The 21,003-nt window shown below is 41.0% G+C and overlaps 2 protein-coding genes across 4 annotated transcripts; one reads left to right on the top strand and one right to left on the bottom strand.

The window, feature by feature from the left end:
- Nucleotides 1-588: 588 nt before the first annotated feature.
- LOC129370658 (cullin-5-like) lies at nucleotides 589-13,634 on the top strand. The gene is made up of 19 exons (XM_055046776.1): nucleotides 589-631; nucleotides 2,229-2,338; nucleotides 2,416-2,515; nucleotides 3,011-3,187; nucleotides 3,266-3,407; nucleotides 4,517-4,662; nucleotides 5,137-5,217; nucleotides 5,312-5,405; nucleotides 6,129-6,259; nucleotides 6,755-6,862; nucleotides 6,947-7,011; nucleotides 7,086-7,218; nucleotides 7,553-7,684; nucleotides 7,766-7,889; nucleotides 8,980-9,155; nucleotides 9,231-9,392; nucleotides 9,470-9,588; nucleotides 10,560-10,683; nucleotides 11,317-13,634. Exons 1-19 carry the CDS (start codon nucleotides 605-607, stop codon nucleotides 11,509-11,511), a joined length of 2,346 nt encoding a protein of 781 aa, XP_054902751.1. The 5' UTR covers nucleotides 589-604; the 3' UTR covers nucleotides 11,512-13,634.
- Nucleotides 13,635-15,354: 1,720 nt separating this feature from the next.
- On the bottom strand, nucleotides 15,355-17,141 carry LOC129370600 (snake venom serine protease 3-like). Of its 3 annotated transcripts, none has more exons than XM_055046685.1 (6): nucleotides 17,063-17,141; nucleotides 16,651-16,843; nucleotides 16,381-16,569; nucleotides 15,998-16,059; nucleotides 15,772-15,920; nucleotides 15,355-15,678 (listed from the first exon to the last, which is right to left on the bottom strand). In XM_055046685.1, exons 1-6 carry the CDS (start codon nucleotides 17,097-17,099, stop codon nucleotides 15,532-15,534), a joined length of 777 nt encoding a protein of 258 aa, XP_054902660.1. In that variant the 5' UTR covers nucleotides 17,100-17,141; the 3' UTR covers nucleotides 15,355-15,531. The 3 variants fall into 3 exon arrangements, 2 of the variants coding, with proteins under 2 accessions (XP_054902660.1, XP_054902657.1); XM_055046682.1 differs by having other exon boundaries at nucleotides 15,772-15,881; nucleotides 17,063-17,117; XR_008607068.1 differs by lacking the exon at nucleotides 15,355-15,678 and having other exon boundaries at nucleotides 15,849-15,881; nucleotides 15,998-16,303; nucleotides 17,063-17,117.
- Nucleotides 17,142-21,003: the final 3,862 nt, after the last annotated feature.

Below are 21,003 nucleotides of genomic sequence, written 5' to 3' on the forward strand. Positions count from 1 at the left end.
GATGATAGCACTGTGAAAATGTAATTACACTCCTCTATGGATTTCTGCTGTTTTTATATTTTTTACATCTGATTAGACATAATCTATTTTATAGTTTTTGGGCGACCCGTCCCTTTCTAATGCCTCCCTGGGCAACTGCCCATATCAGAAACAACCATCATTGAAATATTATTTTAGTGTGAAAAATGGTATTTCAAAGCATGATATAAACATTGCACACAGTGATACTGCGATGACGATATATTTGCAGTACATTGTGCAGCCCTCTTTGGATAGAAAACATTACAACAACAAGTTTGCTATTTAACACAAAGTGCAAGTGTATCTCATGTATGTTTGGTTAAAACATGTGAAGTTACTGTTAATTGGTGTAGGATTCAGAAATTCAACTCAAGTAAGAATAACGGTATTACAGAAATCAATATAAAAAGAACAGTGACCTAAAGCAGCTTCTAAAAGTATTGCTTCCCCTAAAATGTGACATACCAGCTCGTTCCGCTGTGCCAACCTGAAACATCCGAGGGGACTCGAACGCAGCATATTCCCCCCGCCCCCCACTATTGATGTTCACGCGAGATTTTCCGAGAGGATAAGTTGAGGGAACATGGCGGCGCCGTCTAATTTGCTGAAGGTAGGAACCTCTATTCAATGATGTGTTCTGTCGGCTGACTGCAGCGGCTGTCCGGTCCGCGGTACCGCAGCGGTTCCGCTCCGGGTTTACCGAACAGCACCGGGCCATAGCGGTGCTGTCAGGGCCGCTGCTCCAGGTTGGAGCAGCTAAACTGAGGGGCTACAGCACAGCTAGCTGTGGGGAAATAAGGCAGAAACAACGGGACCCGGTGGGAAACAGAACCTGGTTCTGAATGGGAGTCTCTGCCTCGGTCTCCTTCTGGGCTGGTCAGGGAGTCCTGATCCGCTGTCATTGTGCAGATGTGGCGGTTCTTCCAGACCCAGCAGGAGGTCCGTGCATCAGCTGTCAGCCTCCTCATGTTGTCCCTGATGAGCTGAATCAGAGATGAGGGTTGGTCAAAACAGATCATTTCTTCTGAACAAGTCCATTTATGGAGCCCTTCATCCAGTTTAGGCAAGTTTATTTGTGTTTCAGCAGCAGAACAATTCAGGTTGTAAATGACAACAAACATTACAAGAGTAAAACAAAGACAAGCAATGGAAAGTTGTAATCCAGATTAGAATCAGTTAATAATCCAGTTTTGAATGAAAAGCGGCTCTGACCAGGCGGGATTTGGTCTAGATTTAAAGGAACTCAGTGTTTCAGCTGTTTTTTGGATGTTTGTTCCAGATTTGTGGTGAATAGAAGCGGAACACTGTTTCTCCATGCTTTATTCTGGTTCTGAATGCAGAGCAGAGCAGAATCAGAACCTTGAGAGGTCTGAAGTCTGATCCAGCAGCAGCAGATCTGTAATATATTGTGGTGCTAAATCATTCAGTGATTTATAAACTACAACACTTTAAAGTTTATTCTCAGACCTGTGAAGACGCTGCTGCAGGAATCAACAGGACAAACACTTGGATGAGTTTCTCTGATTCTGGAAATGTTCTTCAGCAGATAGAAGACCCACTTTGGAAAAATCTTTATGTGGCTCTGAAGGTTCAGGTCAGAGGTCAGCCTAGATCTATAAACATAGATTTATAACAATAGATCATTTCCTTTAGGCTCAAAGATAACAACTTCAGTTTTGATTCTGTTTCACTGCAGAAAACTTTGGCACCTCTGTACAATTATGGATATGAATTTAGTTTTTTACTTTAAATTCATTAGCAAAAAAATGTGTCTGCAAATATGATGACTTTCTAAAGACCCAGGTCAAGGCAATTGGTACCAAATGAAATTCAGTGACTTTTATCCAATCAAATTAAGCTCCTTGGATCATGTGACACCAGTGGGCTCGTCCACAGTGTGTCTATTAAGAGTTAGCTGGTTAGCGTCTCTAACCAGAGCATCTGCAGGTAGATGATGCTCTAGTTGTCAGTAAAACATTGATTGCTTTGGCCTGGGTCTCCAGAAGGTCACCACGTTTCCAGTCAAAGTTTTGCTCGTTTCATTTGAAGTCGACGTGGTCAGGAACAGGTGGATGAGGGCTTCTGGTTTAAGATGCTGCAGTTATGAATTAAAGTTTTATATATTAGTGACAATAAATTACGTGAATACATCTGACATAAAGGGAAGAGTGCGCTGTAGTTTGTGCTCCTCCTCTGTCTGTCTCCAGAACAAAGGCTCCCTCCAGTTTGAGGATAAATGGGACCTGATGCGCCCCATCGTCCTGAAGCTGCTGCGCCAGGAGTCCGTCACCAAGCAGCAGTGGTTTGACCTCTTCTCGTGAGTCTTCTTGTAATTCTCACAGCTTGTGTTGCTTCCTTTGGGCGCCACCTTGTGTCTCCTGGTTGTCCCTGCAGGGACGTCCATGCGGTCTGCCTGTGGGACGACAAAGGACCCGCTAAGATCCACCAGGCGCTGAAGGAGGACATCCTAGACTTCATCAAACAGGCTCAGGCTGTAAGGCGTCCTGCTCGTCTGTTTGGTTAAACTGTCATAATAATTATGTTGTTATAACAGAAAATCTGCTCTTAAAGGGACGGTATTATGAAAAATATATTTTTTTAACTTTCCTTCATGTTATGATGTTAATCCCTCATGAACAACACCTGGAGAAATCCTTTAATCTCCATGGCAACAATTCACCTGCGCAAAACGCCTGGGTTGACATAGCCCCGCCTTCAAGCTGCATCTCCTTCAGACTAGCTGGCAGCAATTGGCAAACACCCGCTGAGCTCTTTATAGAAGCTACTTCTCTGGTGAAAATGTTAATAGAGGGGCCATGTTGATTCAGAAAGAGCAGGAGTTCTTAAAGAGACAGAGGCCCAATTTGAATCAGGAAGGAAAATAAGTTCTAAATGATATAAGTAGTATTTTTATACCGACTGAAGGAAACATAGTTACTGAAATGGCTCGTTGTGCCGGTAAGACATGGTGGTGTGTTTGGTCTGGCAGCGGGTGCTGAGTCACCAGGACGACACGGCGCTCCTCAAGGCCTACATCGCGGAGTGGAGGAAGTTCTTCACTCAGTGCGACATCCTGCCCAAGCCGTTCTGCCAGCTGGAGATCACTCTGATGGGCAAGCAGGGCAGCAACAAGAAGTCCAGCGTGGAGGACAGCATCGTCCGCAAGGTGAGCCGCTGTCCGGTTCCGACCCGGCTCCGGTTCCGAGCCGTTGTCCTGACTCTTCCCCCTCCTGACCGACTGCAGCTCATGCTGGACACATGGAACGAGTCCATCTTCTCCAACATCAAGAGCCGACTGCAGGACAGCGCCATGAAGCTGGTCCACGCCGAGCGGCTGGGCGAGGCCTTCGACTCGCAGCTCGTCATCGGAGTACGGGAGTCCTACGGTGACAAACTTCATCATCTCTGCTTCTGCTGGCTTTTCCTAAACTCACAAACTGTAACGGCCAAAAATAATGACTCAGTTTGGTTTTTAGATCCGTTTCCACATCAACAGGAGTATATTATTCATTTTGAGGATTCTCTCTTACAGCAAGTGAAGGAAACCCAAGTTCTGCTTCTCAGAGAGTCAGAACCTTACATCATCGGGCCTGTCGCTATAATCAGTCAGCAAATAATGACGCTTTTAATGCAAGACCACATTTTCAAAGATCAATAAACTTTAAATTCTTATGATCATTTAATACTACAACTGGAAAAAATTTAAATATCCTAAATAATTATACAAAACAACAGAAACAACTAATGAAATAAATTATAAAATCTTCAAGAATAGGTCTTCCTGAGACCAAAACCTTACATCATCAAAAACTTTAATAATCCAGTTTTTGATAAAGAGAAAAACAATAAATGATACAAATGGAAGTTAAGGAGCTCGTTTTTATTTATTGTACAATTAATTGATTTATTGTTTATTGTGACAGTATCTCACGTTATTTAAACTATAGGAATGATTTAATTTTGATCTTTGAAACACCAACATGTCCACATAAATGTGTTTCTGCTCCGTCTGCTAAATAATTTTTAAACATTAAATGATGTTGTGATCAGTTTTCAGGAGCCTTTTTAACAAACACATCTTTACTCTCCTCTGAGTCATTTCTTGGTCAGGATACTTTTTACTCTTACTGGAGTCAGAAGATGTTGAAGTGGAGTTACTACCTACACAACTACTGGCTGACATTGGATAAATACAGTGATGGCTTGCCATAGAGTTGTCATAATATTCCCTTATGGCTTGCCACAGCTCCAGTTTGAACACTCATAATGATTCCTTGAGCCAAACGATCTTATTACTGCATTAGTTTGGTGTGGAGTGCTTCAGGTAACACAGCTAAACCAACATGTTTATGAGATTCTGAGCAACAGAACCACCTGTTTAACGGGCCGACGTGATTGGCTGCTGGACTCCAGGTGCTGCCCGCTGCTCTGTGACCTTTTTAATCTCCTGTTGTTCACTGATTTCTCTCTTTGTTTGCTGATTTTTCTCCATCAGTGAACTTGTGCTCTAACCCCGAGGACAAGCTGCAGATCTACAGGGATAACTTTGAGAAAGCGTACATGGACTCCACTGAGAGGTTCTACAGAACCCAGGCGCCGTCCTACCTGCAGCAGAACGGAGTCCAGAACTACATGAAATACGTGAGTTCAACACACGAAGCCACGAATTTACACACACTCATTAAAAACTTTTTTTTCCCTCTTTGTCTGAAGTTAAATCAGGACAAACTTTTCTTCTTTCAGGTCAGTTAAAATGATCAAAATGATTTCTATTCGCCACATGTCAAAAAACTTACTGAGGACAGAAAGTTTTCTGACTTTCATCTAATTCAGAAGTTTTACTTCAGTCAGACTTTTATGGTTTCCTTCCACTAAGATCTGATATGTCAACAGACACATTTGAGTTAATTAGTCACTCATATTTACGACTTTTAAACAAACAAAAGTCAAAAGAAATCAGAAGAGAAGGCAAGCAGCTAACAACTAAAACAAGAAAAGTTTTAACTTCAGACACAGAAAAAAAGTGTTTGCGATGGCTTCATGTTTGCTGGGAGACAACATGGTTCTGGTTTCTGTCACTGGGTTTTTTGGTTCTGTAACTGGTTTTCTGCCCAGGCGGACTCGAAGCTGAGGGAAGAGGAGAAACGAGCGGTAAGATACCTGGAGACGAGACGCGACTGCAACTCCGTCCAAGCTGTGAGTTTTACCTCCATATTTTATTGATGAGTCATAAAACATCTTTATGAATGTTATGAAACGTCGTTACTGAATATTTCCGATGTGCCGCCAGCTGATGGAGTGCTGCGTAAATGCTTTGGTGACGTCCTTCAAGGAGACCATCTTAGCCGAGTGTCCAGGCATGATCAAACGAAACGAGACCGACAGTGAGTCCAGAACACAAACGAATCCGTGGGACTTTTTAAAATTTTTTTATTATCATTAAACTTTATTTTTAATTCCACTGAGATTAAAAATCTATTTTGCTAGAGAATCCACATATTATCCACATATTATTAGCTTATCCCGACCATAATGCTGTGGTTGGGATAAGCTAAGTGTGGATCAGAAACAAAACGTCTCCGGAGGTCAAACACTGCAACCAACCATGATATTAGTGATCAATTTTTCTGACAATCATTTTCTAATGATTAATTAGATTTAAAAAAATTGGCACATTCCGCATTATTTTAATATCACCACAAAATATTAAAGATACATCAAAAGATGCAAATAAAGAAATAATTCATTTCATTTTTCAAGTGAAGAAAATAAACATTTTATTGCCTAAAATACACTAACAGCATTTCTGCAGTGAAAGCTTCATCATTTGTAGTAAAGGATGAAAAATCCTTCTGAGGATGTAAAAAGCCTCAGAAGGATGTAAAAAGCTCTGATTTGCTTGCTTTATTTTAGTTTGAGTAACCAATTAATAATTGAAAGCATTGATTGATGCTTAATAATTGAACTACTGATCACTTGAATAATTAATTAATTGTGATCAATCGATTCGGCTCTTGTGCAGAGGCTTTTTTTTTTTTTCAGCAGCAGAGCTTCTACAGCTTCTCTGAAACATTTGAGCTAATCCTGTGTTGACCTCTGACCCCCAGAGCTCCGCCTCATGTTCTCCCTGATGGACAAAGTCCCCAGCGGCATCGATCCGATGCTGAAGGACCTGGAGGAGCACATCATGAGCGCCGGCCTGGCCGACATGGTGGCGTCAGCCGAGACCATCACCTCAGTGAGCGACACACACACAGGAAGTTCACTCTGGTCTGGGAGGCTCCACCAGTTCCACCAGTTTAACCAGTTCCACCAGTTTAACCAGTTCCACCATCAGATCCAGAGCAGAACCAGAAACTTCTTCCAATCTGTGAATTCACTCAAACTAAACTCAGTCTGTTTTGTGAGAGAATTGCAATATAAGATCATGCACACAGCAAAACACTAAATGTTACCCAAAAGTATTTCATTTTTACTTTTATAGATAATATCTCAGTGCAGACAAAACTTTCTTTGGAAAGTGTTCACTGCAAAAGTAGAAACTCTTGACCCGCTCAGGTCCAGTCGGTGTTTTCCTGCAGGGAATCGTCTTCCAGGTGTGACTCGTAAAACCACCTGGCTCATAAGAACCGACTGAATGTGTCATAATTAGGGGCCGTGAGGGAAAACATGGAGGCTTTGTTTCCTTTACAGCAGAATAAATGTTTATGGTTTAAAATGTTTTCTGCTGCAGGATTCAGAGAAATATGTGGAGCAGCTGCTGACTCTGTTTAACCGCTTCAGTCGGCTGGTGAAGGAAGCCTTCCAGGACGACCCGCGCTTTCTCACCGCCAGAGACAAAGTCAGGTTCCCCTAAAAATGACCAAATTTAATCATTTTTAAAAAGCGGCGATGAGGTTTTCCTTTGATGCTTCCTCTCTTCCAGGCATACAAAGCCGTGGTGAACGACGCCACCATCTTTAAGCTGGAGCTTCCCATGAAGCAGAAAGGGTAAGAGGACCCGCTGCTACTGGCGCTGCCCATTGGGCAGCGCTGACCTCTGACCTCTGACCTGCTGCTCACAGGGTGGGGATGAAAACTCAGCCGGAGTCCAAGTGTCCGGAGCTGCTGGCCAACTACTGCGACATGCTGCTGAGGAAGACGCCGCTGAGCAAGAAGCTGACCTCAGAGGAGATCGAGGCCAAGCTCAAGGAAGTGGTGAGTCCACAAGTATTCATACCCCCCAGCCATTCACACACAGCTGTTTGACACATGGCCTAGTCAAAGTCCAGAGCTAAATCCAAACTGCCGTACTCAGATCCATCCAGGAAAGGAGTAAAATGTTCAAAGTTGCAGCCAGAAGAGTCTCTGCACCCAGGAGAGCTGAAAATAAATGCACTCCACACTATTCAGATTGTTTGGGTGGAAAATAATCAATCATGAATCTTTATCCTCTGGTCGATCCTTCAGAATCTGATCTGGGTCATGAAACGAGCCGGATGTGATCCCTGAGCAGAGCTCGGTGTGCTAACGACCCGTTTCCTTTGTGCAGCTTCTGGTTCTGAAGTACGTCCAGAACAAAGACGTGTTTATGCGGTACCACAAAGCCCACCTGACCCGCCGCCTCATCCTGGACATCTCGGCCGACAGCGAGATCGAGGAGAACATGGTGGAGTGGCTCCGGGTACCACACTCAGCCGGCGGTTCTGATCAGAGCGGGTCTGCCGGTCCGTACCTGACATTGTGATGTCATCTCTTCTGACAGGAAGTGGGGATGCCAGCAGACTATGTCAACAAGCTGGCCCGGATGTTCCAGGACATCAAGGTGTCCGAGGATCTCAACCAGTCCTTCAAGGAGATGCACAAACACAACAAGCTGGCACTGCCAGGTAAACACAGCCGCACAGAACCAGAACCGGGCTTTGGATCGAGAATGATACACTCCTATTGTTCCAACAAGAACAAAAAAAAAACAGGCTGAATATTGAGTGAGGGAGCCTGGAGGGGGCGCTCAAACATTTCATAAACCTGCAGCCAGTTCACATCAAAAACTTCAAACTATATAAACCATATGATGAAGAGAAAAGAAAATATTTTAATTACTTTTGGGAACCATGCTGACAGAGTTACCAGGTTTTACACGCTGCCTGTTTTTACTAGGCCACAACTGTCAGTCCAGTGGTGGACTGCTAGCTTAAAGTTAGCTGCCCTAGCATAGATTATAAACATTTGAGCTACTAAAGCTAACGCACTATAGCAAGAGAGTTTAGCTGAAGCTAATGCTACAGCAATATATCAAAATACCTCCAGTATTTAGTTGAAGGTAGTGCTAAAATGTTATAGTTTAGCTACAGCTAAGAGCTGCACTAACATAATGTTTAGTGGAAGCTAACCTTAAAACATTATATCAGCATTGTATTCAGTGGAAGCTCATGATAAAGCATTTTACCAACAGGATTTTCAGCTGGAGTTAGTGCTGAAGTGCTACATAATATGGTCCTTAGCAGAAGCTAAAGCTCTAAATTCACCCTTGTTGATACCCAGCAGGTGTAACCAGAGGAGCGTGGCGATTCTCTCAGAACCATAAAGTTAATTTATGTCTGGATTTGTTTAACTGCCACTGTTAGCGCATGTCAGTGTTGTATTTTTCTGTAGCTGTACGTCTTACATCCTGTAACATGAGGCGCAGAAACAGAAGACAGATTTCCCACCTTGAAAATAAAAGCATGAATATAAACATCCAACTACTTGAGGAGTATTCAGGTAGTTGGATGTTTTACAGTCGATAACCAACAGAAAATTCACAAATCAGCCAACAATTAGAACGTTAGAATGTATTGGGAAATTTTTATCGAATGGGAAGCTAAGTGTGCTAAAGGTTTTCAAAGCTAGCACAGCTGACCGACGAATTAGCGGTGCCATTAGCTTAATTGTGGTAACTGGTGCAGGTGTTTTTCTGAAGCTGTTTGCTTCCTGCAGCGGACTCGGTGAACATAAAGATCCTGAACGCGGGCGCGTGGTCGCGCAGCAGCGAGAAGGTGTTTGTGTCTCTGCCCACGGAGCTGGAAGACCTGATCCCGGAGGTAGAGGACTTCTACAAGAAGAACCACAGCGGCAGGAAGCTGCACTGGCACCACCTCATGTCCAACGGCATCGTGAGTGCAGCCGACCCGCGCCAGACCCAGCAGAACGCTCAACCAACTAACCCTCAACCTTCCTCACGCCTTCAGATCACCTTCAAGAACGAAGTGGGCCAGTATGACCTGGAGGTCACGACCTTTCAGCTGGCCGTGCTGTTTGCCTGGAACCAGCGGCCCAGAGAACGCATCAGCTTCGAGAACCTGAAGCTGGCCACAGAGCTGCCCGACGCCGAGCTACGACGGACTCTCTGGGTAAAGAGCCGTAACGTTCTGTGGGGTGCTGGGTTTGGATTGGCTGACTCGGTTCTGGTCTGATCCGTGTCTTTCAGTCGCTGGTGGCGTTCCCCAAGCTGAAGCGCCAGGTTCTGCTGTACGACCCGGCGGTGTCCTCGCCCAAAGACTTCGCAGAGGGAACGCTGTTCTCCGTCAACCAGGAGTTTTCTCTTATGTAAGGAAGCGGAGGGGAGGCGGCTCAGGGCGGCGCAGAGGGGCGGCGGCTCACAAGATGCTCAAACAGGAGCAGAGAAATGTTCAGGAGAGTCCGACATTAAACACTGAGCGTAATCATTACCAGACAACACAAACCAAACAGAGTTAGTCTGATGCAAGTCAGAAACCTACAGTGAATTTAGTTTGATTCAAATTAAAATGTAAACTACATGAATATATATTTTAATGATTCTGAACCTTAAAGCCTAAGAGAATCACATCATATTGATAAAGAAAGGACTTTTGGAAAGGAGAGTTAAGTGGAAGGAAAAACTCAACAAGCAACATCTAGAATAATACATATTCCTGTGTGTGGAATAAATCAACAGACCCAATGAAAAGTATTCACCCCCTGGATATTTTACCTTCATTTACATACCTTTTTAAAAAACAGCTGTGATCATCAAAAAACAACAATCCTTTTAATGTCACTTTAAAGGGAGCAAATATGCTTGTATATATTTTTTTTAATTTTCATTTATAGAAATCAGTTTTCATTTGTGAAGTGTTTGTAAAAAAAAAAAAAGTCAAATTTTGTTGATCTGGATTAATTTCTGAAAGCCATAAAAACGGTAAACTTTGCAGGGAGTGAATACTTTTCGTTCTTCTGATGATTCTGGTTGTTGCTTGTGGATTTTTCTTCTACTGCAGTTTTTCCTTCCACTGAACTCTCCATTGAAATAATAATTTGTTATAGATTTGACGTGATACTGTGAGGACTTGAGGTTTGCTTTCTGTTTTCTGTAAGTATGAATCACCAAAACGAACAGAAATAAGCACATTAAATGTGTCACGATGCATTTAATGACTCTAGTTGAGTACCGCTGTTCAGATCCACAGATCTTCAGCTATACTTTCCCTGAACAGAACAGCTTCATATGTGCTCAGACGTCTACAGTGATTTTTTATTTTTATTTTTAATGTTTCCAGAAAAAACTCAAAGGTCCAGAAGAGAGGAAAGATCAACCTGATTGGTCGGCTGCAGCTCACCACCGAGCGAATGAGAGAGGAGGAGAACGAAGGCATCGTCCAGCTCCGGATCCTCAGGACTCAGGTAAGAAGGACCAGCATGAATGCACATGTGGACATCAGCACAGGGCATTCTGGGTTAGCACAACTAAAACTAATGTGTTAGCCTGGCGCTAGCAGGAGAAATGGCTCGTGGTCTTTGGGCGAAGACTAAAGAGAATTCCTCCAACACTAAAGACTGATGCCTCCATTTTAGTTTCTATTTGGTGAAGAAGGAAGCTGCGCTCTGTCTCTTCAAAGGTTTGCATTTCGTTTTCTTCACTGGTTCTTGGTGCAGCGCCCCCACAGGCCAGGAGGGGAACGGGTTTGTTTGACTCGGTGCAGAGAGAAAGAACCACAGCAGCTGGAGATGGAACAGATGATGAAGTGTTGATTCCCAATCAAACTGAGTCTATCGTGCCGTGCTTCCACTCAAAATGCTTTAAATTTGACAAGATGTTATTGTAGCTCGTGATACAATAATATCACGCGAACATTACAAGGTTGTCTACCTTGTGTTGCTGAATTAGTGCGACTTAACCTCATGCTGAAATCCTGATGCGTTGCAAATCACAAATATGTCTTTTAGGCAAGTAAGATGAGAAAAATATGACTTTAATGAGTAACTTTAATCTGTTGCTTCACCTCCTCTCCTCCTCTTCCCATCCTCCTCCTGCAGGAGGCCATCATCCAGATCATGAAGATGCGGAAGCGCATCAACAACGCCCAGCTGCAGACGGAGCTGGTGGAGATCCTCAAGAACATGTTTTTACCACAGAAGAAGATGATCAAGGAGCAGATCGAGTGGCTCATAGACCACAAGTACATAAAGCGGGACGAGACGGACATAAACACCTTCATCTACATGGCGTAGCGCCGTCGGGTCTGAGCTTCTACTGGGCTGGGCCTGATGGACTCCAGAACATTTCCAGGACTCCCAGACTGCTGAACAGAACTTTGTTTACTGCAGGGAGGCTGAGTTCAGAGGAGATGGAACAAACTTCCTGCCTTAAACCTGTACACAGAAAAACAGCAGCAGAAGAAGAAGCTGCGTCTCTGATGCCGGGTCACCACAGGTTCTACGGAACCACGACTGCAACTACACTCCTGGTCCGGGTTTGAGGAAGCTGCGGAACCTCTGCAGTCCGACCCAAATTCAAACCACTTGAACTGAAGCGCTGCCATGTTTTCCTCAGAAGCGATGCTGCTACGTGACCCGGTTGCTCTGGTTCCACACGGTTCTGATCCGACACGATTGGAACCGCTGCTCGGATTCATTCTGGGTCATCCTCAGAGAAACACTTCAAAGGTCAAAGAGGTGCTGGCTCCGCCCACGCCGGGGGCCCCGCTGGCTCCGCCCACGCCGGGGGCCCTGCTGGCTCCGCCCACATCTGGGTCCTGCGCTGCAGAAAATCAAATTTTTTTTTCAAATTATTCTTAATTTTTGTGTTTTTCATCCACTTTTAGAATCAGAAAATCACCAAAATTAAAACAGAATTAATTCCTTAAGTTCAATTCAGAACTCAAACTGAACACACTGAAGTTATTCAAGCCTTTATTTCTGCTAGTTTTCATAAATTCTCAGATAATCACATCTGACCTTTGCTCTTCAAAAACACAGTCTTACCAGAAAGCATTTATTATAATATCTCAGTATATCTGAACTGAGACAAAAGTAACTTTTTTGCAACATACAGCAGACGTTTTATGTCAATAATTCCTTAATATTGTGTGAATATTTCTTGTTCCACAGGCAAATTATTTCACATAAAACGTGAGGAAAATGTCTTATTCATTGAAAGCAATCCCCTATATCTTGCTGCAAAGGTACTTTTGTGCTTTTCTGTTTATTTCAAGTGTGATAACATATTTGCATTTGAAAAATACTTTTTACAGTGTCAAACTTAATGCAGAACATTATTCCTACTGAGAGGGTCTGGACTGCCTGCTCTGCGCTCCATTTGATTTTCTGCATCAAAACGAACAGAAATAGAAGCAAGAAATGGCTCAGTGTGTGTAATAAATATTAGTTTCACTAAATCAGTTTTTAAATGATTTTCTGATTTATTAAGAAGAGTTTATTTAATGAAAGCAGTGATAAACGGACACGGTTCTGGTCTTCGGTGAACTGGGTTCCATGGTGCGTTCCAGTTGCGCTAAGAAGTCCGTTCAAAGATGGCCGCTGCAGATAGAAAGCAGTGACAGCTGCAGAAATAAACAATTTATTTTCTTTCTGTATTCTAATTAAAGCAGCTGCTTTTCTGGACAAACTTTTAGAAAACCGGTCTTGAGTTTTTCATAGTGGCAGCCATTTTGAAATGACCTCTGAGTATCCGAGACCCAGTTCCAACTGTAGCAGTTCGGTTGCCGAGTTTCAGCTGAAACTAAGAAATCCAGAACAACTTGAATGCACCATAACTTAAATAGGCCATATAGAATCAAATTAAACATTTAATAATCAATAATGGTGTTAGAAATACAAAATCATGATTTGATCATTTTGAGTTAATTTAGATTAAATCAATCTACGTTTGTCTTGGTGCTTTTATGTTTTTTGTTTAGCAGCATCGAAACCATCTGTGGGCGAAATGGGTTTGACCCGATTAGGTCCGGACTGGTCCAGAGTGAAGAGGACTCAGAGTTTAAGCAGAGGCTGAAGCCTTAATATGGAGATGACCCTCAGTACCTGGGGTCAGAGGGCAGAGCCAGAGAGGGCGGAGTCAGTCTCCAGGAGGCTGAGGTCAGTGTTACAGAACCGATCCAACGTATCAGGAGCAGGGGGCGGGGCCAGATGTAAACAATGGAATAAATAAATAAACAGCACCTTATTATGAGATATTGTACAGGTGTGTCTTTGATCGTGGCTCAGAGAGCTCAGGTTGGTTCATGTTTCATTTATTTATTTATTCTCTGTTTAGTTTCTCTTCACCTTTGAAAATGATCAAATAAGCTGTTTTAGAATCAATCCAATAAAAACTTTGCTTACAAAAAAATGCATTTTGGGTCCAGTGCTTCAAAAACAAGATATTTTGACATAAAATGGAGTGATACTTGTGATTTTCAGTGAAGCTCTCGGTGCATCATTCTGGAGAATCTTAACCCTCTCCAGGCAGGTGTTGCAGATTTGCAACAACTTAGACAGTCTTTTCAAGTAATTTGAGCCTGAGAGGGTTAAGGGCACAAGATGTCTGGAGCTCTGTGGCGACTGACTTCACACTGTGAGCTTCAGCAGCTGCTGATGGTCAGTTCTCATCATTTGGATGGGTGAGCAAATACTTTTGGTAGTATAGTGAATCTTTAAGTATCTTCAGTGAAATGATGGAGGTTCATTTGTTTTTGCAGAATCTGGTCTTGATTCTCATTCGATCCCCGAAACAGACTTGGACACAGTTTACCCTGGAGCTTAAAGAATACATCAGAAATGCTCAACGTTCCCCAACCAGTAATGTTGAGCATTTCTGATGTATTCAGCACCGAATAGACGGTGCCATCTACTCAGCACTGACCAAATGAAACAGAAATGTTATGACATTATAAAGGCTTCGCTCTAAAATGTGTGTCTGATTTTCAAACTTCTTTGTGCTGCTCACTAAGTGATGTTTCATCCATTTGATGCTGAACTTCAGCATCCATTTGCTCTAATGTAATACTTTACATTAGAGCAGGAAACCGCTCTTATGAAAGGACATTAACAAATAAATAAAATTAAAAAAACAGGAATGCGTAAAAATAAAGATTAAAAGTGATAACATAAGGATAATGCAGATCAAAATTAAAACAATCTGAATAAATGAGTGTCGCGTAGATTTTAAAATCAACAATGAATCAGTTTGTGAAGCTTAAACAGTGACAACTTCAGGGAAGTTCAGATGATGGTGAATCCGACCAGCAGAGGTGAGGCTGACGCTGAGGCAGGTTCAGGAAACTGAACTGAAACTGGAACTGTTTCCATTCAGGTGAAATAGTAAAAAGTGCAACCTTAACACCAACTCTGACAGATCATCAGCAAAGCATTTAAATGATATTACTGTTTTCTGCATGAACTGTTTGATGTAGATTTTAGTTTTTGTTTACTTTAATGACAAGTTTAACAAATTTTAAAACAAAAAGTATGTTTAAAGTTTTACTGGAAATCCATTATTTCCAGAAATAACTACAAGAGTAACAATCTGACGAGACAACAGACATTTGTTTTCCAGTTATGTGACAGTGGATATAATTAATAACAGATGTTTTATGTAATCAGAAACTGCATATTCTCCCAGGTAAATTTACAAAATAACTTTAATCCCCAAATAATCCAGAGCTGGATGACATATGCCTCATCTTCAACCAGAATTAATATTATTATTATATATTAACAGTATCAGGTAATACTTACATGTAATAGTTCTTGTATAAAATATTTATTATAATTATTATTATTCAGGAGTGACACTTAAGACTCGGTGTGAATGGTTCACAAAAAAATGTGTGAAAAGTAATTTAGTGATTTCATTATTTTTGCACACAGCTCTTTGGTCCTGGTGAAGTTTAAAGTTCTCTGGAACAAAATCAGGATGTTCATTTCTGATGTAAAATAAAGAAAAAACTGAATAAATAAATTACTTGTGGTGTTGTTCTTCAGTAAAACCCATGTCATGTTTTTAGACTGAGTTCAGGAAAAATATCAACTAAACAAACTGAACTATGAATATAAAAACGACCAGCCAGGAAATGTTTCTTTTTCTTGCATTTTTTGCTTTATTTTTCATTTCTGAGGCAGAGAAAGCTACATTAAGGTCAGGTGGCAAAAAACAAAGCTATTAATTTATCCTAATTCTACAAACATGTGGAACAAACCGATGAAGATACAACTACAAAATTACATCGGAGAGCAAATTTGATAAGAATTTTATTCCAGGCCAGTTATTTCTTTTATCCAATCCATGTATTCACACACATCTATAATTGCAGGTGATTTCTGACATGGATCTATTCCAGTTGCAGAAATTACACCGTAAATCATGTTGTTGTACACTGCTGCGGCACCAGAGTCGCCCTGTAGAAAACAATTTGTATCAATATGTTTTTTTGTGTTGTAAAACAGAAAAGTCTTCTAATCAGTGTAGAGATACTGAAGAAACACACTTACATGACATGCATTCTTGTCTGGTGCTGAAGTAAGAAATATGCGCCCACGTGACACCAGGAACAGGAAAAACGCATCAACTCTCATGTCGACACACTGAAGACGTGATGGAACTGGAGGAATTTTGGGTAATGCAGAGAAACACAAGAATACTAAACATGTTCTTCAATTGACCTCTGTAGAGACAGAAGCAAAGATTTTATTCTCATAACTTCAATATTTCTCTCACATTGCTTATTATTGGGGTCGTTTGTCATTGCTCCTTCTCCTGCCAGCTGAACTGTATCGCCTCTAAAACACAATAAGAATAAAATGTAAAAATACAAGATAACAATGTGGAAAATTAATTGTTAGGAAGAACAATGAAAGAACAAGAAAATGAACCCATGACGGTCTTCATCCACTGACACAGGAGAGTCCATCTCCAGTCCTCAGTGACTGTGTCCTTCGTCCTTTACATGTGTCTCTGGTCCAACACACCTGATTTAAATGGGTTCTGATTCTGCTGGTGGCCTAGTTACCTGACTCAGGTGAGCTGAAGCAGAGGCAGTAGGACGGAAGGAATGAAGACAGAAAACCTGAAGTCGTGTTTTTAATCAGAGAAAGACTTACACTCTAAGACGAATATCGCATCTTGGCAGCCGAGCAGGTGGGACGTCTTTTACTGGTTTACGAAGCTTCAGCAACACGATGTCATGCCACTCTTTGTCATGAATATACTTCACAGGTTCAACATTGAGCCTTACTTCAATCTGCTGCCCAGCATTCCCTGGATGAACTTTTAACATTGCTACGTTAGTCCTGCAGAAAAGGTTGGACTATAATGAACACACAGAAACCTGATCACCTTCAGATAAAACTGTGTAAAAGTCTCTTTCCTACCATCCTGGCTCCGACATCCAGCAGTGAGCTGCAGTCAGAATCCACTGAGAATGGATCAGAGATCCTCCACAGCGTATATTTTCTGCATCTTTCTTGCACTGCAGGCGAACATGATAACGACGCTCCCCGTCATCACAGTCATAACCTCCAACGATTCTCTTCTGCAGAGAAACATCTGATTTCACTGAAACACCTGAAGAAGAAAAAGGAGGACTTTACCCAGAAATCAGGTGCAAATTTGGCTACTGGAACAGAAAAGGGATACAGTTAAAAATTAAAAAGCATCACAGTTTATATCCAAAGAAGTTTATGTCTGACACAGAATCAGAGGGAAATTTGAGAGTCACAGAGAGCAGCAGCCTCCCTGGAACCAGTGGATGTGTCTCCAGTTTTTCCAGTATGTCCGACTCACCCAGCCCCAGCAGCAGCAGAACCTTCAGCATTGCCATTGCTGGTCCAGCTTTCTGTGAATGACTGCCGACTACAGCAGCTTTTAAACTCTGTTTGCAACTTCCTGTTGGATAGAAAACCACCAATCACAGGACGGACACTGATCTTTACAGTACTCTTGACTGTAAATTTGATGAAATAAACAGATTTTCTGAAGAAAGAGCAACTTGTCCTTGTTTTTAGGTTGATGATTTTTTAAAGAAAAAACCTGGTTTCCAATTTACAAGAATTCACAGCTGCCTTTGCAGTAGAATAATTTTGTTTATTGATGAGCTGTGAAAATGACTCTCGATATACAAACAGCAAATGGTTTGTTTATTTTGTTGTTTCTTTTATTTAGAACAAGAACACTATCAAAATGCTTGGTGGTGAAGAGCATTTGCATGTGTTGTAAACACAAAATTACAACAAAAAATGTAAACTCAGAAATTAACCCAATTAAAAGAAAATTATTCTGACATTTATAACACATTTAAAAGAAACTTAGGATAACATTTTAACTGATATGATCCTTTTTATTAAACACCTCTATAGTTCCTCATGATCTTTGCTTTTACAATTCTTTTTATTGCTTTGGTGCATTTGTGAAGAGCTGAGCAGCAACACTTTGGGTCAAAGTGACACATTGTTAGCAAAAGGCTCAAACCAGGCCACATTTAAAATTTTAAACAAAAGCAATATTACTCTCAGTCAGCCTTGAAATAAGCATGACAGCTTGTGATTTGACTAATTACAGATGTAATTACATATTCACCTGTTATTCAAATTAAAATTGCTTCATGTGGATGAAGTTAGTTTGTGTAATGAAAGTGGATCTAATGTGCTAATGAGGATCAAGTTAAGGACAAACAAATACAAAAAAATAGAAAAAGTTCTGAAGCTACATTGTGGAAAACAAATGACAAATGGGACTAAATTGTACTTCATAAAAGAAACTATGAATCTTGTGATATTACAGAAAACATAATATTCGTAAGGAACACTCTGTTAAGGACAGAAGAACTGTTTGTCTTTTCTCTATCTGTTTTATCTGTTCACACGGAAACAGCAGCACGCTGACATAACCATAACATTTAACACTGATGACAGTCAAACAAAAACAAAACCTGATTTAGGAAAACCAACATCTAGAGAGAGGAAGCAGAATGAGGAGAAAATAAAGCTGAACTGTGCTTCACTTGGTCTCATCCCTAATGTGAACTTAGGGGTGACGCCAGAGATCTTCCACAGCGCCTCTGAGGAGGATCTCTGGTTCTCCACAGGCCTTCCCTTCTATGACACTCTTCAAAAGAAATGCAAACTAAATATTAAAATCTATGTGTTTTGTGACTGAAATTTTAACAAATATTTTTGATTGCAACTTCATTCATGTTTTTAGAAAGATTTTCAAATGTGGACATTGGACAACAAATCAATTCCATCTTTAAGTTTTAATACAATAAAATTTGGACTTCCAACAGTAGATGAAGAGTTAAATTGGGTTATTAAATGTTTTATATTATCTTCTGTCCACCTTGGTTCATAATGTATGAGGTTTGAGAAGAGTCAGTGAGTTGAAATCATCAATCCCATTTTTAAGACTAAATTGCAGTCTTGGTTCATCACCATGTTTCTTTATGAGACAACACAGCAAAATAGTTTGTAACAACTATTTTGCTGTGTCTGATTCCTTCATTAGGTTTTCATCTTTGCTACACCCTAAAAAAGGGCATTCCCTAATGTGTCATTTCCTTTTTCCTTACGTTTGTATGTGTGTGTGTGTGTGTGTGTGTGTGTGTGTGTGTGTGGTGTGTGTGTGTGTGTGTGTGGTGTGTGTGTGTGTGTGTACATATGAGCATGCAAGCAGCTAAAACAGATAGAGGAAAATACAAAATTATTTATTCCTAACAGACGCTCTGATGGGCTGGCACAGACATCACAGAATCACAAGTTTCATGCATGTGGATCCTAAACTAAAATATGGTGGACCGTTCTTTCAAGGCGTCACATTGTTCATTGGCCACCCATACAGAACAACATGTCTCCAGTAATGGCCTGCAGACCTGAGTGTTGCAAAACCATGGACACGTTCCACAAAGCTAACCTAATGTGATACTAAGATTGAATTAATTAAACATAGCCATGAACATGGCTGAAACATTGAGTAAAAACATTCTAAATTCAATATGATTGACAAATAAAGTTGATCAAACATACAGTAATTAAAATATTGCCAATTGAAAGGAAAAGAGGAAATGGAGAAGTAAAGTTGCACCTGTGGAGGAAAAAGTTGTAATTAGGAAAACCTCCAGACATTCAGGGGCCCTCGAGACATTGAGTCTCTCCGCCAGACAACCAGGGACCCTCCCTGACATCCAGCTCTGGAGTGTCTCAGGGCTCATTGTAATTCAATGACTCAATGTCCGCTAGACATCCAAGGGCCTCTATAAATGGTTGAATTGTAACACAAGCCATAGATCTAAAACTGTAGCAGTCATCCATTGAGAATGACAATGCTATTAAATTTTATTAAATGCATTCAGCAGAATTTTTTTTGAATAAATATTACCTTTAGGACTTAATTAGGATGTTTTATTTGTAAAAATGCATAGGATCATGTTGATAGTTTGTGTTGGCATGGCTCCAATATGGTGTAATCTTTGTGTTTGAGCTGTGTTTGTTCACAAATACATCACAGCAAATGTTGCCCCCTAGAAGTATGTTATTTAAATCACTATTTTTTAAGTTATGGATAAAACATTTTTTATTAATTTATTCAATATATTTTATCTGCCAAGTTGCTTTTGTTCGGCCGCAGAAGTTTTATAGAATCTGAGCTGCATGTACGTCACTGTTTGTTTGTAGCAATTGTAGAGTCAGTTGGTGAATGGTAACGTTGTAGCTCTGAAAGAAGAAACTAACAGTTTTTCTACGCGTCAGCGCCCGGCTGCTTCAGAGAGAACGATTCCAAAAATATACACACACCGTGGGGAAAATAAAGTTGCCAAAACTGAAAAAGAACTCTTGTCTGTTTTGTGAGTGCAACATAAATTTAGTGTTTCTGCCCAGTTCAATTATTGTTGAAGTGAGACCAGTGGAAGAGCTACTTGAGTACCTTTGGCACTCCGCCGTGCCAAAGGTTTTCCGCTTTTTCCTCCCACAAGCCAAAGTTCAGCTTGTAGTCCTGTGAAAACACGTAACCAAAAGATGCAAAATTAACATTAAATCTGGGTTGACTTTTCTAAAATTTCAAACCGTTTTCTAAAATACTGTATATAATTATTTTTGTTTCTCCCCTGTCTGACAGCAATTTGAATTTGAATCCCGACCTGGAATTTACACTAGAATGTAGAAAGTAGAATGGTCAGACAAAAAAACCCTTTAAAATAGTTATTTTATGAGTTAATGGATTAACTCTGGTGCAAATGTTTACAGCTTTCCCCCCAAACATCTGGACGAATCCAGGAGTTTCCCGTCAGAGCTGGGCCATGACATCAATTCAAACTTTTTATTTCTGTATCACCAGTTCAGCATAAACGGCAGTGACTCTGTCTGTCTGAGCTCCGATGTGTTTCAATTATTGTTGAAGTGAGACCAGTGGAAGAGCTACTTGAAGAAGCAGTGCTGGATCTCGCTGCTGCAAATGGAACAGAAATTCCATATGAAGGATGGATAGGAGCTCATTTCACCTTGTCCCGAAACGATGCCTCTGGAAGGAGAGACAAGCCAGTCCTCGTCCCCACCCTCCAGTCTGGTGGCAAACAGTGGCCTTGAATGCCAGTAATGAAGAGATCTTCATTACTGGGACTATTTTACTCAAGTCACTGTATAGCACTTAAAAAGCACTATTTGCATTTTATTAACAAGAACTTTAAGCATAGATTTCCACATAAATAATTTGCACATAAGTTTTAATTGTATATA

The sequence above is a fragment of the Poeciliopsis prolifica genome, unplaced genomic scaffold (genome assembly GCF_027474105.1).
Source record: "Poeciliopsis prolifica strain line A6 unplaced genomic scaffold, Auburn_PproV2 SCAFFOLD024, whole genome shotgun sequence".
Classification (NCBI taxonomy): Eukaryota; Metazoa; Chordata; class Actinopteri; order Cyprinodontiformes; family Poeciliidae; genus Poeciliopsis; species Poeciliopsis prolifica.

What these genes read in the sequence shown, in the direction of transcription:
- LOC129370658 (XM_055046776.1), top strand. Translation starts at nt 605, where the DNA reads ATGGCGGCGCCGTCTAATTTGCTGAAG. An exon ending in CAGTGGTTTGACCTCTTCTC is followed by an intron (nt 2,339 to 2,415) that starts GTGAGTCTTCTT and finishes TTGTCCCTGCAG; the next exon opens with GGACGTCCATGCGGTCTGCC. An exon ending in CAACAAGCTGGCACTGCCAG is followed by an intron (nt 7,890 to 8,979) that starts GTAAACACAGCC and finishes TGCTTCCTGCAG; the next exon opens with CGGACTCGGTGAACATAAAG.
- LOC129370600 (XM_055046685.1), bottom strand. Translation starts at nt 17,099, where the DNA reads ATGGCAATGCTGAAGGTTCTGCTGCTGCTGGGGCTGG. An exon ending in TGGATGTCGGAGCCAGGATG is followed by an intron (nt 16,570 to 16,650) that starts GTAGGAAAGAGA and finishes CCTTTTCTGCAG; the next exon opens with GACTAACGTAGCAATGTTAA. An exon ending in CAGACAAGAATGCATGTCAT is followed by an intron (nt 15,679 to 15,771) that starts GTAAGTGTGTTT and finishes TGTTTTCTACAG; the next exon opens with GGCGACTCTGGTGCCGCAGC.